The 17,807-nt window shown below is 53.2% G+C and overlaps 2 protein-coding genes across 3 annotated transcripts; both read left to right on the top strand.

Annotated features, from left to right (window-relative positions):
• The first annotated feature begins 29 nt into the window (after positions 1-29).
• Positions 30-7,887, top strand: PXMP4 (peroxisomal membrane protein 4). The gene is made up of 4 exons (XM_030007551.2): positions 30-413; positions 846-908; positions 1,500-1,698; positions 2,649-7,887. The coding sequence occupies exons 1-4, from the start codon at positions 217-219 to the stop codon at positions 2,910-2,912; spliced, it is 723 nt and encodes a 240-aa protein (XP_029863411.1). The 5' UTR covers positions 30-216; the 3' UTR covers positions 2,913-7,887.
• Positions 7,888-12,963: 5,076 nt separating this feature from the next.
• On the top strand, positions 12,964-17,807 carry E2F1 (E2F transcription factor 1). 2 transcript variants are annotated; one of them, XM_041122726.1, is made up of 8 exons: positions 12,964-13,564; positions 14,224-14,314; positions 14,927-15,146; positions 15,524-15,676; positions 15,833-15,947; positions 16,062-16,266; positions 16,507-16,559; positions 16,665-17,807. In XM_041122726.1, exons 1-8 carry the CDS (start codon positions 13,370-13,372, stop codon positions 16,755-16,757), a joined length of 1,125 nt encoding a protein of 374 aa, XP_040978660.1. In that variant the 5' UTR covers positions 12,964-13,369; the 3' UTR covers positions 16,758-17,807. The 2 variants fall into 2 exon arrangements, with proteins under 2 accessions (XP_040978660.1, XP_029866338.1); XM_030010478.2 differs by having other exon boundaries at positions 12,966-13,564; positions 16,507-17,807.

Here is a 17,807-nt window from a genome sequence, read left to right as displayed (position 1 = left end):
CGCCCCCCGGCCCCATGACCCGCGCCGGGCCGGGCCGGGCCGCCCCGCGGGGCCGACAGCGGCGAGCGGGGCCCCGCCGGCGCCCTCAGCGGGAGGGGATGGGCGGGACGCTCCAGGCGCCCCCCATTGGCTGCAAGGCAGACGCTCTCCACCCATGAGCTGTTAAGGTGGCGCCGCCTGTTGGCCAAGAGCGCCGATGGACGGCAGGGTGAGCCTATGCGTGCGGCGGGCGGGGTCCCGCCCCCGGAAGTGTGCGCGCTGTCGGCGGCGCAGGCCGGTCCCGGCGGGAGGTCCGCCATGGCCGGCGGCGGGGACGCGCTCCGCGCCCTGCTCCGCGCCGCTAACACCCTCCTGCAGCAGCACCGCTACCGCGCCGCGCTCGCCGTCCTCAAGGGCTTCCGCAACGGGGCCGTGTAAGTGCGACGGGTCGGCTGAGGGGAGGGAGGGGGCGCCGGGCCCGGGGGGAGGGGGGGTGGGTGCTGTCTCGGTTCCCTCGGGGCCTAGTCGCCCCGAGAGCCGCGGGAAGGCCGCCGTGTGTCCTCCTTGCCTGTAAGGAGGCCGGGGCTGTTGTGGTGGAGGTTCGGGAGAGGCGTTTCCCTCCCCCTCACCCGTAGGTGGGGTTTTAACTGGTTTTGGGGTCCCCTTTGGGCCTGGCTTATTGGGGGTGCATGTTCCCGTAAGCCTGTGGCCTGGGCTCCTTCTGGTTTGGTGTGGTGCTGCTACTGGGCTGACTTACAAGTAAGACATAGTTGCTTAAGTAGCATCCTTTGGTTGTCAGTAGAATAGAAATACGATCATTTCATATTATAATACAAAAACTCTGCAATATCTATTCACTTTTGCAGTTATGGAGCAAAAATTCGTGCCCCGCATGCCGTGGTGATGACTTTCCTATTCAAGAGCGGAAGGTATGAACCCTAGTTCTGTATTTCTGCATTACTGCTTAGAACGCTTTCATTCAAGCATTCAATTTTTCGTGTTACCAGAGGGCTTAAAGAGCAGAAGGATATGTGAGCCATGTTCATAGCCTGTTGTTCTGAGAGCTAAGCAGGACAACTCATATGCACAGACAAATATACATAGTCATGGGGGTCAACCACTCATAGAACGGCTGATAAGAACCAGTGGGCAGAGGAGAAGTTACCAGATGCAAACAGCAGCACTCTGCTTTCCGCTCAAATGACGGAAGCCAAACTATAGCAGTGCGCGTTGTGGCTTTCCCTGCTTATGCCAGAGGCTTGCACTTAGGCAAAAAATAAAAAAAAAAGGCTGCTTGACTAGTCATAGAATTAGACAGAAGCACAGTCTGCAGCCTAAGTAGAGCTGTATTCTCATGAGTGAGCCAGAGGTGAAGGGATTTCTCTTCCCTCACAAGATGTCCTGTGGGGTGCCCTAGCTATCCGTCTAGATGGGCAGGCCAGAGGGGCATAGCATCCAGGCTGAGTGACTGCAGTGGTCCTGCCTTTTTGATCTGCTAATTGTCTGTTTCTTTTCTTCAGTTTAAGAGAGAAATTGAAATCGATTGCTCAGGCTACGTACACTCATTCCCGGAACTTGGCGTATTTTGTGTCCACCTACAAGGGGCTGATGGCGTTGCAGTCCCGACTACAGGGGAAAAAAATTCCATTTCATTCTTTCTTTGCAGCCTGCATTGGGGGTTGGCTAGTGTTTGGTGAGAACAATCCCATCAACAGCCAGGTAAATGCGTTCTTTAAAAGTTTTCTTGACAAAAAAAGCCCAACAGTTGGATGATCATGTGCTAGGAAGTGGTTGGTATAGCCTGGCATGTTTCTGGTGGTTCTTACTGTGTAGCATTACTCTTTTACCATATTCTTCTTTGCACAAGTTCTTGTTTTGGCTGCTCTGCACTCAAATTCTAGAGGTGGTTGTGTGCCTTCGTGAACGGTGTGTGCAGTTTGAGTGCTAAAAGCCCAGGTTTACCTCCAGAGCTGCACTCGTATACCTAGGAAGGCAGGCAGGCAGTCACGCAATCCAAAGCCATTTGGTTACCCCACCTGTCGTCTGAGCTGTGGTAACTGACTGTGCGCTCCTATTCTGCCTACTCGCAAGGTTAAACCCTTTAGCTTGAATGTTGTGAGTGTAGAGCACAATCGGTTACTGAGCTATACTTAACTGGTTAACCTGACAAAAGCTGCTCAGGGGATGTTTGATTTAAAGCTGGTTGTTAACATGGTCACAGATTAATCAGTCAGTAAAACACACAGATGCAGATTAATCAAAAGTGGTGTTGTGCAATGCCCTGCAAGAACATACCTTCAGTCTGGTTTTAGGATGTGTCCGGACTACCGAGTTTGTATCTGGTTGGCACGTTAGCAGGGCTGCTCTGTGACTAGCATTAACTGAGCAAAGACAAAAGTTGTGCAACTGCAAAGATATGTTGCATGAAGTGTAACTTGTCCTAAATCAGAGCACCAGCAGAGAAGTAGGAGTTTGAGGATGTAGGGAAGACACAAACATCTCCATTTATAAAGAATGCTTGATATGTGAACCTACAACCTGTTTGCTTTTCAGTTGGGTAAATTGTTTCTGCCCCTCTTGCCTGGCTTATCATTTCTCAATCACTTAACCTGGCTAGTATTCTAGTCAGGTTATTGACATAATGTTCTTTGGGTTTTCTCTTCATGCAGATCATTATGTACCTGCTTTCTCGTATCCTGTTCGGCTTGTCTCGGCTGGCAGTGGAAAAGGGCTATGTCCCACAGCCAAAGCAGGATCCCTTTCCACTTGTTGCTGGTCTGATATGGGGGACAGTTCTGTGGCTCTTTGAATACCACCGGCAAACTCTGCAGCCTTCTCTGCAGTCCTCCATGACCTACCTATATGATGATAGTAATGTATGGCATGACATTTCTGACTTTCTCATTTATAACAAAAGAACAGACAGCAAGTAGGTGGTTCATTGTAAAACACCTTTGAATGGGATGGTACCTTCCAGCAGCTAAGAGAAAAGGTTATTCTATTGCTCTTGACTGGTGATTTTGTTAAATTAACATCTGTCAAGCGGAGTTGTCTTGTGTCCTGGCCAAAATGTTCTAATTAGTCTTCTCTTGGCTCTGTTTAGAGCAAGTAAATACTCCACGGAAACTTGTTGCAGTCTTTTTAAAAAAAGAGGCCTTATTTTCCCTGCAAGTATGGCTTTTAGGGTTTTTTGTGTTTAAAGACAGTAAATGTACTTACAAAATGACAGCCTGATGGTAAGTGGAGAGTATGTCTAATGATGAAAAATGTTCTAGGGATCGTCTGCATGCTCGCAAGAGAGAAGCATTTTTCTGTGCTGCTGTGCTCGCTGTGGTGTGATGGGAGTGGGGGACCTGCTCAGATCTGAAAGCGGGGACATAATTTCTTGATTTCTGTAGCTGACTGGAAATCTTGTTTAAACTATTACAAGGACAGTTGTGTGCTGCTTAAGAGAGTTTCTCTGCAGTTTTCCCTCGGAGAGACAATAAGATGTTTGAGAATAAAACTGTTAAGATTGTCTGGTATGAGCCTGGTAAGTCAGGTGTGGAAGGACTATTTTTGCTCAGTTTCTTTCATGCACTTGGGCTGAATCTGTCCCTCTGCAGAGTGCACTAATTAATACCCTGGAATTATTTTACACTTATTTGTAAAGTTTTTAAAAGCTGCTTGAACTAAATACCAAAAACAGTTATGCAACTTAGACTCCTTTGAAAACAGGCTGAGGCACATTGCACGCCCTCAGATATCACACTGGGTACTTTATATGTAGAAGCGAGCAATGCTTTAACAAGCACTTTTATTTTGGTGGAAGATAAGCACATGGGTTTCTCTTGGGTCCAGAATCTACCCTCCACAGCAGTGGCATTTGTTAGCTGTATTCAAACTTGAATGTACCTGTAGTTTGTGCGGGCTTGTTGCTGAGCCAGGTTGAGACCGCAGATGAATATATGAGCAAATCTTCCTCTTAAAAATACACTGCTGAGCCCCAGATACAGTGCGGCACACACTGGGCTTTAACAGAAGATCGACTAGATAGCTGAGAACAAAAAGTGGTTTAAAATTAATAAATTCAAACTGTTAACAGTGCGAAGCACTTACACTGCCTTATAACACTATACCATTCACTGAATGATGTACATTAAAATAATTCCTGACATACTGGTTTTATGTGGTGATATTTGCAAGAGAGTCGTTAAGTTCCCTGTGCTAACCATTCCCTTTTGGGTCAGTCAGGACTGTTTTGTTCGCTCTTCCTGTACCCATCTGCTTTTCCATCCTGACCTGACCATGTAATTTCATAATCCTGCTGATGCTGTTCTTCATTGTCTTTTGCAGTCTCTTTACACTCCAGGCTCTAGCAATTTGTCATATTCAATGGTATGACTGAAACAGTACATTTAAGTTCAGGTAGCTTCTGAGCAGAAAAAAATTCTCAATTTCTTAAGTAATTTTTCCTTGTCCTCCTAAGCTCTTTTACTACTATTACACATATTCTGAGTGCTGCTTTGCTCTTTATTTCTCCACTGTCTGGCAGCAAGAGGGAGAGTGAAATGTTCCCCTCCCCATAGTATGTCTGGTGCTGGAATGTTTGGGATTGAATTGCATCCTGAGTGGCTCAGGTGGAGTAGGAGTAAAGTCTTCTGGCTCTCGAACTGAATCTAAGGGCGAGTCCAACTACAGTCACTGTGAGATCTTACAGTATAAAGACAGAAGCTTCGTTGCACTCATGCCATGCAAATCCATGACTTACTCATGTTTGGTGCCCAAAAACCAAGATACTGCTTTGCCATAATAACTATCTGTGGTACCTTTAACATTTAACTTCACCTGCTATTACAGTCTGTATTTAACACTTGAATTTGAACACTGATCAGTATTTAATCAGATAGACCCCAGGAAAGCTATAGAAGTTAGGAATTAGGTTTGTTTCTTTGTGGTTAAATATTTTGCTTGGTGGAGATAAGCTTAAAGATTCAAGTGCAGAAAAAATACTGAAGCTACAGGTGAGGTCTGATTGCTTTATAAACATCATATCATTATTTGAACCACTGCTGGATATCTGAAGCAGTATGAGTGCAGCACTCTATTTTTATGTCTGAAGCCTCAATATTGTTCCAAGTAAGAATGTTAGTATTCTGCTAATTTTGCTGAATTCCTGCAAGCTTTAATGGGATTTCAGGAAACCCTTCCACAATCTGACAGCTATGGCTTGAGAATTTCTCCCTAAAACTATTAGACTCACAAATCCTTGACCGTGTATAATTATTGTAGCAAAAGATGGTGCAGGCTGGTTATGTGAGCTGTGTGTCTGTAAGAAGTTTTTAACCTTTTTAATTTATAGCTGGCATTCTTTGAGAAAGGCTTGTGATTCCCTTAGAGGCAAAATTACTTTCTTCTGCTAGTAGTTCTACCACTGCAACCATGTGGCTGCTTGTGCAGCGCTTCTCTGGCCACGTGAAGGACAAGTGACCTGTCCTGTCCTTTTTACACTACCGTAGTATCTCTGTCCTCTCTAGATAGCAAAAACAAGCCAATAGCAAGTTTCTAGTATCAACCTGGCAGCAGCGGCCATCAGTCATACTTGGTTCAGAATGCCCTTTTTCTCTTGGGAATCTATCACCAACTTCACTTTCAAAGCAAATTGTGCCCGAGCCTCCAACCATCTGTACTGCTGATCCAGGACCCAGCTGCTGTCCCTGGAAGACAAACTGCAGCTCATCCCAGGAGCAGGTCCCCTATAGCAGCAGCCATTAGCCGGGTGTTTGCGGACGGTTGGTTTTCCTGCTGCGTTGGGGCAGGATGTTAAGCTGCAAGTCACTTCTTTCCCTGGGGAAGTAATTGGAACAGTTCTTTAATGGCATTAGTCTGCATTGCTGTTTCTGTGACCAGATAGCTGGGGATGAACCCCTTATGCTACCAAGGTGTTGGAACAATGCAGGCGTGTAGTAAGGAAGTGAACTAGAAGTAATTTGTCTGAGTCAGACTTTTCGGATACATAAGTTACACTCCCTGCCCTCCCCCATTGCATTGTGTGGGGAATTGTGTCCCCTGTTTGTGTTCCTTTTTTATTAGCATTAAAACCAGAAGAAATAGAGGCAGTTGGGAAGCCACCTGCGAATCGGCCAAATGCTTAAGAATCACAAAGAAGTGCCCCCAGCCCTGATCGGTTTTGAATTTTAAGATGAACGTGGGTTGGTTTGTCTACATCGACTTATTTTCCCTTGTTATTTCTTCCTCGACACCTGGCTGTGAGGTGCTGAGTGCCTCTAAAAAGGAGCAGAGCGTCTCGATGCTTAGCTCACTTTGTCAAAAATTAGGATTACTGGATGAAATTGAAGTGTTCATTTTAAAATTACACTTCTCCTTCGGTTTTTAAGCCTCTTTTAGAGGCAGTTTTAAAGGTTAACAAATCAAACTGATCAAAAGTTTTCAGCAAGCCTTGAACAGTAGACTGGCTGTAGTGAGCTATTAATCATTTATTTTATGAAGGAACAAAGCAAGTTCAGGGTTATTTACTGCCGCTGCATGCTGCCCTAGCATACCCACTGTGCTTCACTTCTCTTTGGAGGCCAGCTTGTATGCTAGCGCTGCCCATCAGGATTGCTGAAGAACCATTTCCGGGACAATTACATTATTTAACAAAGGTGAAAATTAAATGGGTGCATGACATTTGGTTTAGCTAAAGTTTTCTGTACTGTGTTTGATCCTTCCAGTTAAGGGGAGGATATTTCTGAAAGAAAAACCTGTGCTTGTCCAATTAGTGCCACAGAGAAGTGCTTATGGAGGTTGCTGCTGCTGTAAGACGTGAACCTGTGTTCGCAGCGTGATGGTGTGCTTTGTCCTGGTCACCACCCATGTGTCTGGGCAATAGCCATCCCTGCTCTGGACCGCTGGGCCAGGAGGGACAGGCTGCAAAAGAGCTTTGATATTGGTGCTGCGAGACTTTCTTGCCCTGGTAGCATACGTAGTTCAAGCTCTGCTTTAAACCGAGCTGGGTGGGGAGTAGAAGTGCAGGGATGATCTCTGACTGCTGAAGTAGACCAAAACCGGTGTCCGTGCAGACCCCCTGTGACTGCAAAGGGTCCCCTGTGCATGCCAAGCTCTGCAGCCAGCTGAGAGCTGTCATGGATGGCTGGTGGTAGTGGAGTAACCAGAACCCCATGCAGATACCCGTACACAGGAGAAACTGCTGTGACTCAAATTCCTTTTCAGTCTGTCAGCACAAATATGACCTTCAGATAGTACCCCAAGCCACGTGCTGTTTCCTATTTCTCAGGTTGTGTTTGTCTTCCTGGATTATGCCAACCTGAGCAGAACGTGTTTGGTTTTCTGAGGCTGATTTTGAAATCCAGCAGATAAGGGAGGAGAGAAAATAAGGCATAATGCTATCCAGCTTAATGTCTGTCTGCCACTGTTAATATTTTAGGGGTGCTAATCTTCAATTCTCAACCTGTGTGTTCATACCAGCTTGTTGGAGGAGGTAACTTTTTTTCTTCACTTAGAGGAATTTTCATCTGTCTCATTTCCTTATGAGACTGGTAGTGAGGAGGGGGAAAAACAAAATTAAATGGTCTATAATACAATCTTATTACCTCTGGTTTTGGTATATATTTTCTGTTCATAATTGCTGTGTAATCCAGGCCCTGGTTTTCTGACAGCATAGAATAAAGTTAAGAACATAAACTCAGGTAACTTGTAATTACGCTGATCAGAATGCTTGTAGGAATGTCTCAGGTTTTGATTTTTAAAATGTGTGAAAAGGGGGGCAGTGGTGACTCCTTGTGCAGTCATTGTAGTACATGAATCCAAGACTTTCTGCTAAACTCATTTGCAGATTATTTCTGTATAATCACTCTTTGAATATTCTAATACTGTGCTTTCTATAATAATAATAAAAACCTAATTTTTTGTCTTTTTCTACTGTCATCATTATTAAGCTAAAATATATGAAGTAATGCTTAATTACTGCACGTTACTAGCCCTATATGTAGAGAAGTCATGCACAGAGTGCATTGTTGGTGTTGGTTGTGCCCTCCTGTTACCAGCTTGGAGGCAATAGCCAGTGCTGCCTTGACCACACCATCAGATTTAAGCACTGCAACACTGGCCTGCTCAGGTAAGGATCCTAGCTGCAAAGGCAAATTGGGGTGGCTGTTATCTTTTTTTTTCTTTTTTCTTTTTTCTTTTTTCTTTTTTTCTTTTTTCTTTTCTTTTTTCTTTTTTTCTTTTTTTCTTTTTTTCTTTTTTTCTTTTTTCTTTTTTCTTTTTTTCTTTTTTTTCTTTTTTTCTTTTTTTCTTTTTTTCTTTTTTTTCTTTTTTTCTTTTTTTCTTTTTTTAAGCATGAACTTTTCCTATGCCATAGCTGTTTGGATCGCTTGGCGTGCTGTGTCTTCAGACCAAGTGACTCAAATTGGGGCTACGCTGGGAGGTTCGTAGCACGTACAAACTGGAGACACTCAAATGCAGTGTAAATGGGATGGAGTGTGACCAGCTCTTGCATTGCAGCTAGCAAAGAGTCCATCTGTCCCCCTGGGTATTCCTGGGGTGACATGGTTACAGGGCAGACTGCTCCTTGGTGCCTTGCAGTCTGCCAGGAACGTGTGCGAGTGGTTGCAGAGAGCATGCAAGTGTTCAAAGAGAAGTCAGCTGGAGGAAGCTCTGTTGGTGACTGCCCCACTCACATGTGGAGTCCTAGCTTCAGCCTGTGTACCTGGTCCTTGCCAAAATACTCCTGTTTAGGGCAGACAGCTTGCGGCAGGACCATCTGCCAGAGCAGGGCGTAGGTACGCGGCACTGGACACAAGTCCGAACCTGCTTCGCCAGTTAGCTGGACAAAATAAGGACATACACAAATAGTTAAGACAAAATAAGGATGTATATAGATGATTTTGCTGTCTTTTCCAAGCTCAGAGCTACAGAGAATATGCTATAGAGGTAACAGCTGTGGTAGTAGAGATAAAGCAGTCCCTGTGTGAAGAGCTCCCTACAGCACAGGCAGGTAAGGGAGGTCCTGATCCCAAGCAGAAGAAGGTCCCTCTGCGAGGGGAGTGCTGAGTATTTGTAAGACAAAACCTCCTGCCTTGTAGCTGCTGTAATACTGGAGTGTCCATCCCAGGCCCATGAGAAGCCAAATTAACACCTCCAAACTGATGTCAGTCCTATCTTAAAGTGTTTTTTTTCCCCCTCTCAAAACATCGTACTGTACCTGAGCCCTTCTTCCATTCTAAGTGAAGCTCTGAGCGAGCTACAGGTTTTGCTCTGACACTTCACATGCCTTTTGGGTTCACAGTGCCAATGACCATGCTCTGAACCTGCTGGGAAGTGAACTTGGACTAGCTAGTTACTAAGTCTACCTAAAGGCTAAAGCACAGAAGGCAACATCAAGGGGCTTATTCCCAAATGTACTGCTTGATGACTCCGAGGCTATTTGCACAACATGCCACTGTGCAAGGAGAGAAACACTTGAGCCTCTCCATTCCTCTGCAGGCCTTGAGTGAAGGAGGTCGAAGAGCCTTGTCGAACAGAGTGGCTTTTAGCAACTGGCAGGGGGAAGCAGGCGTTTGTACTGCTCTGTCTTACGGAGGCTGGAACAAGATTGCCCTGTTTGGCTGTGAAGAGCAGAGCAGGCGGTGAGTGGGTTCCATGCCCCTGTTGCTTCTGCTTTGTGAGCTCTAATAACAAATGCCATCATACGAGAGAACGAAATAACACTGCTGAATCTGTTGTGCCCAGCATCCAAGAAAGTAGCTGACCTGATTGATGTCTTGGGAGAAGAGCTGCTGGAGTAGTCTTCTGTAACAAGATGCAAGGGAACAGGCAGTTCCTAGTTTTTGGGACCGGGATCTGAGAGAAGACACCCAAACCAGTGACAGTCTCCCTTGTGCCGCAAGCAAGCTTTAGTTATTTTATTTGTGCTATCAGAAAATCACTTCGGTTCCCGTAGAAAGAAGGCAATGGTTAAGGTGACAGGTGGAGGGCAGTAAGGTCAGGATTGCAGGACTGTGGGGGCTCTGGGCTTTCCCCAGTTGCATGTCCCCTCCGCAGGTCCTCTTGCAGCAAGAGTGTGCCATACTGTCGGCTCGCCGTCATCTGAACCAAAGCGCTGGGGGCAGGAGCATTGGCAGGAGGCCCTGGGGGAAGTCGCGCTTCCCTGCACGCAACGCAGTCATTCCAGTCCGACAGCTCAGCGCAGTCCGTATGGGAACTGCTGAAAGTAGGAACTCACTACAGATGACAAGGACACTAAACGTGCTTCTGGGACACCTGCGTGCTAAGGTTAACTAAGCACAGGGATGCAGGTTTGCATCCTGCCAGCTCTCCTCCTGTCTGCTCCCACTGCCAGGAGATGATTTTGCAGTGTAGATACCAGCTCCGGCTCCATCTCCAGCCCTGGTCTGTGCTTTTCCTTCAGCACAGGGACCAGCAGACACCCCTTGGCCTGAGCCTGTCCCGATGGGCAAGGCAGCCAAGACCCACCTGAACTCGGTGACTGCTGCGGGATGAATCCAGCTGGGGTACAAAGTGTATGAATAGCCTTCCCGATCCTCTCGTGACCAAGTGCGGCCATGGAGACAGGACTTTATCTTTGTGCAGCACCCGCCAGACAGCTAATCTTGGGAGTACGTCTCCACTCCTTAGCAGGGCTGGTGAGACTGGGAGGAGGCTGCAGCTGTGCAGGAGATGGGGTTCATCTGCTTTCCCTCATATGCATGCAAGAAAAGCCCCTGCCCTTCCTTCTCCCACCAACATTTGCCTTTCATTTGTCTTTGCAACTGCCCTTTTTCAGCGCTGCCAGCACTAAAAGCCTTGGAGAAGTTGCAGTGCAGCCAGGCAGCGTGGCACCTCAGGGGAAAGGGGGGCAGAGCACAGCCTGCTCCCCCCGACTAAGCTCTGGCATGAATTGGGGAGGGGGGTGGGGGGTGGAAACCAGCCTTTGTGAGCAGAGCGAGAGCAGCTGGTGCAGCAGCTGTGTCCCAAACCCTGCGTCACCCCAGGAAGTGCCTGGCCGAGGCTCCCCAGGGATGGGGAGAGCACTGCCAGCCGTTTGCTCCCACCCGGCTGTTGGGGTTGCCTTTTTCTCCCCTCCCCAGATGGAAGAAACATTAACTGTGTGCAAACATCTGGTCTAACTGTTGCTTATGCTTCACAGTAATGATGATATTGCAGTGCAAGGGCTCCGGAGAGCAGGCCCTTGAATATTAGAAAGGCTAAGCGTTAATTAACTGTATTAATTTCCCTTAAGCAAGGCAGCATTTCTATTTGCTCTTTGCTGATGAAGAAATGAGGCACGGAGAGGTGGTATGATCAGTCACGGACATGCAGTATGTTACTGGCATATTTAAGGATGTAGGAATCCAGGGAAATCATGGCACTGCTCCCTGCTGGCTGTCCTGCAGGGGAATTGCAGCCACTGCCAAAGTATCCAGCATAAAATCCTTTAAAGCCTGGAACCTGTTAGGCCAGTGCAGGGGCACTGCGTGTCAGGATCTGCTGCGCAGCAAAGGATTTAACTCATCGCTGCGAATGCCTCCCGCATCCCACGCACTGGTGGAAAAAACACCCTGTCTGCTGCGTCCCAGGCAGGTTGGGGTTGGCAGCGGCACCAGGCCAGGAGCCAGTGCTGGCCCACAGCCCTGCCCAGCGGCAGCAAGGGGCTACAGGCCACCGTGCTCGACCATGAGGTCCCCCGGGGATGCATGGGGCAGATCGTGGGGGGCACAGAGGGGTTAAACCCTAGGATAGGCTCAGAGGGGTTTTGGGTGCCTGGTGGAGACTCACGCTCCACGCTTTGCCCATGAGCTTCAACATCTCTGGGCCCTGGGAAAGGCCTAGTCTTTAAATGTTGGGGGGGGGGGGGGGGGGGTATTGGAAGGATTTTTATTTTTTTTTCCTTTTTAATTATGCTTTCTCATGCAGCGGGAAGGTTATCAGCGTCCTGCACGTGGGAGATGCTGATGGTGGGAGCCACCTGTGCTGTGTCTCGTGAGTGCACTATCATCTCTCTTGGTGTGGCAGGACCACTCCCAGCTCCGGCTGCCGTCCCCTCTGCCCCTGCCTCCCCCCGGCTGCACAGTCCTGCTGCCGGCACGGTCAAGTGTGGATTTTGCTTCCAGCAGAGCTTTTTCTCTGTGCTGCCCTGCAAGGCGTTATCAACTAGTGAAGAAGCTGCTGAGATCCACAGCTGTTTGGTGTTTGTAAACACAAAATGCCGTGAATCATCCAGCAAACAGACAAAGCGGATTGCAGCATCCCAGTCTTTCCATGTGAGCTGGACCCCTCGAGCAGTATCAGAGCCCAAAGCCTCACGACTTGCCCGATGGCCTCATCCACAGTCTCGGGGCAGCTTTGCAACGAGGGAGATGGCACAATCCTGAACTCATGCCTTCTTCCCTCCACGAGTGTTACAAACACGGTACAAGAGTCCTAACATCCCCCCGAGAACGTTGCCCCCACAGTACAGCAGATGAAGGCTGCACCCCGGCAAGGCTGAGCACCCCGTGATGCCCACCAGCTCCTTGACAAGCATTGCTGCGGGGCTGCCCCTGCGGCGAGGGGATGCTACCAGCCCGGGCAAGGCTGGAGTTACCGTCACCCCCCCGGGGAAGGGGGACGTCGGGGGGCAGCCTGGGACACCCCCAAGAGCCCCAAATCCCCCGCCTTTTCTCCACCGGTGTCTCATCCGGGCCCCAGGGGTGGGCAGACTCCGCGGGGGAGGGCGATGTGAACTTTGCTCGTGGGTGTGGGTGCCAGTACCCTCCCCCGCCATCCGCAGAACAGCTGCACCCGTAGCCGGAAACCCGTCACCTCGACGGGGTAAGAACCGGAGCCCGGGCCCGGGACACACGAGACTCCTCCGTGCACGTCGCTGGGGATGATTCAGAAGGGGGATCCCGGGGGCGCGGGGTGGCGGGGGGGGGGGGACGGCGGCCGTCGCCGCCGTCCCCGCCCCCCCCCCCCTCCGCCGCCGTCCCCCGCACCCACGCGGCGCGTCCCCGAGCCGCCCCCCGATTGGCCCCTGCCTCGGCGCGGAACCACCGATTGGCCGCCTGTCAGCGGGTCCGGCGCCGCCGTCCGCCACCAATAAGCGAGCGGCACCGCCCGTCGCCTCGGCCGCGGTGACCAATAGGACGGCGTCCCCGCTTCCCCCCCCCTTACCCGCCGCGACGCCCGGCGGCGGGCGCAGCCAATGGGCGGGCGGCGGGGAGGCTCGCGCCGCTTTCGCGGCAAAAAGGATTTGGCGCGCAAAGGCGCGCGGGGCCGGCGCGCCGAACAATACGGCGGCGGGCGCGGAGCCGAACCGAGCGGAGCGGCCCCGCGCCCGGCATGGGCCGCGCCCCTGCCCGCGCCCTGCCCGCCCGCGCCGCCCGCCGCCCCGGCGGCCATGTGAGCCATGGCGGCGGCGGCGGGCGGCGCGGCGGGGCTGGCGGCGCTGCTGGGCAGCGCCTCCCCGCACCTCCTCATCGTCTCCGCCGCCGAAGAACCCGCGGGCAGCGGCCACCCCGACGCCGACCTCCTGCTCTTCGCCACGCCGCAGCCCGCCCGCCCCGGCGCGGCGCCGAGACGGCCAGCGCTGGGCCGCCCGCCGGTAACCCCCGGGGGCCGGGACGGGGAGGGGGCGGCGCGGGGGCGGGGGCGGCGGCGGCGGAGCCCAGGACCCTGCGGGCTCCGGCGGGGCCGTGATGTATACCGGGCCGCGCTATGTGTCGAGCCGTGCAATACTGGGCCTCCTCGGGCCGGGCTATATACCGGGCCGGGCGGGGCTGTGCCACGCCATGCCCTGTTATACGCTGCTACCCTGTGCCATGCCGTGCTCTATATCGCGCCATGCTCTGTGCCCAGCTGTACCATGCCATACCAGCCGTGCCGCGCCATACCGTGCCACGCAGCACACCTGCCGAGCACGGCCCTTCCCCAGCTGCTGCTCCAGAAACCACATGCCCGGGAGTTGGGCCGTGCTTTGCCTTCCACTCCTGAGGCCCACGCCTGCTTTGGGGTGGTCCCTGCAGCGTGGTGGGGCCCCCCGCGGCTGGGCCAGCCCCCCATTCCCGCTGGCATGCGTGGCAGTCGGGGTGCTGCTCCCGTCAACCCGTTCCTGTCAGGAGCAGGAGCTTCCATACCCCGTAGTGCTATGCCCCTGGCAGAGGGGGGAATCCCTTGGGGGTCTATCACGGCTGCACTCTTGTCATGAGCACTGTGGGGGGCTGTGGCGGTGGCCATCCCTCTGATGAGCCCCATCCCTTGCAGGTGAAGAGGAAGCTGAACTTGGAGACGGATCACCAGTACATAGCGGAGAGCCTGCCGGTGGGCCGGGGCAAGGCCAGAAACCCCGCTAAAGGTACTGGCTCTGCTCCCCCAACCCCCCACCCCAAGCCAGCCCAGCCCAGAGCAGGGTGTCCGGGAACCCCACTCTGCTGCCCACAGGCTGGGCTGCAACTGTGGGCTTGTCCCTGGCAGCTTCTCCCCGTCCCTTCGTGTCAGTTTGGAGAGGCTGTTCCTGGGGCCAGGCTGGTTTTGGCCGCTCTTTCCAGCCTGTGTTGCTGTCCCCCTGGGCTGGTGGCATGGTTGTCCTGCCTGTCTGTTGGGCACCACACTGGCTCCATCCCTCCCTGTGGGATGGAGCTGTAGCCACTGGCATGGTGTCAGTGCAGGCCCAGGTGGACCCTCCATCATCTCCCCCCCTGACCCTTGCCTGGCATCTTGGTGTCACAACTGAGCTTGCGGTCACGGCTGAGCACAGGTGTCAAGAGCCCGTGCCAGGTCCTGCAGCATCCTTCCCATGGAGGATGTGAAGAGCTCACCCCATTGCCCTGAGAAACGAGATGGGTTTCAGGGTGCTGGTCTTGGTCCACGAGCCATCTGTGAGCGTGGGGGGATGTTTTGGGACTTCTCAGCTCCAGCACTGGGTTTCTCTTGTGGCTAAATCACACTTGTCCTCGGTGGCTGGCAGGGGCAAAGTCTCCTGGGGAGAAGTCCCGCTATGAAACCTCGCTGAACCTCACCACCAAGCGCTTCCTGGAGCTGCTGAGCCAGTCGCCTGATGGCGTGGTGGACCTCAACTGGGCAGCCGAGGTCCTGAAGGTGCAGAAGAGGCGCATCTATGACATCACCAACGTCCTGGAGGGCATCCAGCTCATCACCAAGAAGTCCAAGAACAACATCCAGTGGCTGTACGTCCCTGGGCTGGGCTTGTGGGGCTGTGCCTGGCTGTCTGCTGGGATGGGGAAGCTGCCTGGGCCAGGCTTGGAGTGGAGCAGGGTCTTGCTGGGATGGAGAAGCGCAGAGTGGTGTCACTGGAGCATCTGCTCTGGGTTCGAGTGGGGTCCACTTTCACATGGTCCACAGCCCTGGGCAAAGGCTATGCTCAATTGCAGGTGCCTCCCAAGCAGCATTGGTATTCCTGTGTTGTCTGTGAGTTTCCCTCAGGCTCACTGGGCTGATTCCCTGGGTATGGGGTGGGATTTAGCCTGGCCCAGGTGGGGATAGTCACGGTGTGGGGCAGAGGGAGCTGTGGGGTTAGGCTTCTGATGGCCGTGGTGCTCCTCAGGGGCAACCAGGCCACTGTGGGGGCCCCTGGCCGGCACCGGCTGCTGGAGAAGGAGCTGCGGGAGCTGCAGGCGGCCGAGCGGCAGCTGGACGACCTCATCCAGACGTGCACGGTGCAGCTGCGCCTGCTCACTGAGGACCCTGCCAACCAGCAATATCCTTTGGTGCAGGGCCGGGATGGGGCCGGCTGAGGGGGGGGGAGCAGTTGAGCCCTGAGGTGCGCCCAGCAGCATTGCAAGTCAGGGCGTTTTGCTGCCTGCCCCGCTGCTGCGTGCAAGCATCCCTGTGTCTGCTCCTTGACCCACCACACCGCAGCCTACGTGACCTGCCAGGATCTCCGCAGCATTGTGGACCCCTCAGAGCAAATGGTGATGGTTATCAAAGCCCCCCCGGAGACCCAGTTGCAGGTCTCAGACCCAGCGGAGGTAAGCTGGGGCCGCCCTCTGCTCCTCATGTCTGCACAGCCCTCAGCAAAGCCCAGCCCAGGCTCCCCGGGCATCCTTGTGCCTCCTTATCTCACTCCTCTCCCCTTATCCCAGGCTTTCCAAGTCTCCGTGCGAAGCACTCAGGGCCCCATTGACGTCTTCCTCTGCCCCGAGGACAGCTCGGGGGTCTGTAGCCCCGTCAAGAGCCCCTTCAAAGCCCCCGCAGAGGAGTCATCTCCCAGCCATTCGCAGCCCAGAGCTTCCCCGCTCCTGCATCCTGCCCAGGATGTGAACATGCCACTGCTGCCCGGAGAGCAAGGTGGGCGGCTGGGGCTGGGGACAGGGGTGCTGGCGTGATGGCAGGGTGGCTCTGGCGGGGGGTTCTTGCTGTGTTTGCAGCTGTGAGCCCCTCTGCTGTCAGCACAAGCAAGGAGCTGGGGTGATGCTTGGGCACCTCAGCAAGGCAGGAAGGCAGGTTCTCCTGCATAGCCAAAACCTGCTTTTTTGGGCTTTTTTTGGCAAGTATTGTGGGATTTACAGCTGCTTCCCATCCTCACAGAAACACTGCTGCCAGGGACGAGCGCACTGCCCAGCAAGTGCCCGGTAGAGGAGGTGAGCCTGTCGCCACTGGCCTCCATGGACGCCCTCCTGGAGCAGAGCAGGGAGGACTTTTCGGGTTTCTTGGCGGACGAGTTCATCAACCTGTCGCCGCCGCAGGCGCAGGACTACCACTTTGGCCTGGAGGAGGGTGAGGGCATCAGCGAACTCTTCGACTGCGACTTTGGGGACTTCACACCCTTGGACTTCTGAGGCTCTGCCCGGGTGTTAGCAGGGGAGTTGCCAGGTGGGGGAGGCACCCCCAGGCTCCTGCCCTCACAGGCAGGGCAGGCAGCCCCTCCAGCTGCAGCACTTGCAGCTCCTCTCCCTGTCCCTTTTTGCAATATTTTCTTCTTGCCCCTCCAGCCCCACCAAGACCGGCAGGGGCCGGTGGCGTCCCCAGCTCCAGCCCTGCAAGGGGGATGCCCGGGTGGGGGTCCCATCTTGGGGGACTCCCCACAGGGCCCTGATCACGGGGGGGCTGCCCAGGGCAGAGCCGCTGCCCCCCTCCCCCGGCTGCCCGTTACAGAGCTTTAAGCAGTCCTGTGTATAGATTTGATTAATTTATTATTGTCCCCTGGGGACAGCGTTTAATTTCCCAAGGGGGTTGGGGGGGGCGGGCCATGCAGCAGAGTGGGGGTGCCGAGAGGTTTTGTTGTGCTGGGAAGGGGGTGGTGGAGATGCGGGGGGCGCTGGGTTGGAGCTGTCCCTCCCTGCATGGGGGGCTGCCCACAGCCTGGCTGAGCGTGGGGTATTTATTTATTATTTATGGCGTGTAGGAGCTCTCCTGGGACATGGGGGGCGGGAGGGAGCAGGGGGACGGTGCTGGTGGGGGGGGGGGACATAGAGGGCCCCACTGGGGGCTCACTGGCACATCCCAGCTTTGCTCGCGGCCAAAACAGGGCTGCTGGCAAGGCCACCGTGGTGGCAGGTGGCTGCGGGAGGGGGGCTGGGGCTGGCAGCCCTGGGACCATGTGCGTGTCCCTTTGGGGGGACAAAGGGGTGTCCTGGGGGGGTGTGCATCTCTGCAGGCGAGGACCCAATGCTGTCTCCAGGCTTTTCTCCCCCTCTCCATGCAGCCATTCAGTCTTTTGGCTCTGTCTTCCCCTCTCTGGCCCACTGGGGCTGGGAGAGACAGAGGGGAAGAGAGGGGGGTCCCAGGGCCCCCTGGGGCCAGGCTGGAGACGCACTTTCACTTTTACTGCCTTTTAACAAGCTTGTGTTTCTCTGGGCTTCGTGTTTAATAAAGGTTTCTACTGACTG

The sequence above is a fragment of the Aquila chrysaetos genome, chromosome 3 (assembly GCF_900496995.4).
Source record: "Aquila chrysaetos chrysaetos chromosome 3, bAquChr1.4, whole genome shotgun sequence".
In the NCBI taxonomy this organism is placed as follows: Eukaryota; Metazoa; Chordata; class Aves; order Accipitriformes; family Accipitridae; genus Aquila; species Aquila chrysaetos.
This window is presented reverse-complemented; position numbering and strand designations above follow the sequence as displayed.

Coding starts and splice junctions, on each gene's coding strand:
- PXMP4 (XM_030007551.2), top strand. CDS start 217: ATGCGTGCGGCGGGCGGGGTCCCGCCCCCGGAAGTGTGCGCGCTGTCG. Junction 414..845: donor GGCTTCCGCAACGGGGCCGT/GTAAGTGCGACG, acceptor TCACTTTTGCAG/TTATGGAGCAAAAATTCGTG. Junction 909..1,499: donor TTCCTATTCAAGAGCGGAAG/GTATGAACCCTA, acceptor TCTTTTCTTCAG/TTTAAGAGAGAAATTGAAAT.
- E2F1 (XM_030010478.2), top strand. CDS start 13,370: ATGGCGGCGGCGGCGGGCGGCGCGGCGGGGCTGGCGGCGCTGCTGGGC. Junction 15,147..15,523: donor AAGAACAACATCCAGTGGCT/GTACGTCCCTGG, acceptor GGTGCTCCTCAG/GGGCAACCAGGCCACTGTGG. Junction 15,948..16,061: donor AGGTCTCAGACCCAGCGGAG/GTAAGCTGGGGC, acceptor CCCTTATCCCAG/GCTTTCCAAGTCTCCGTGCG.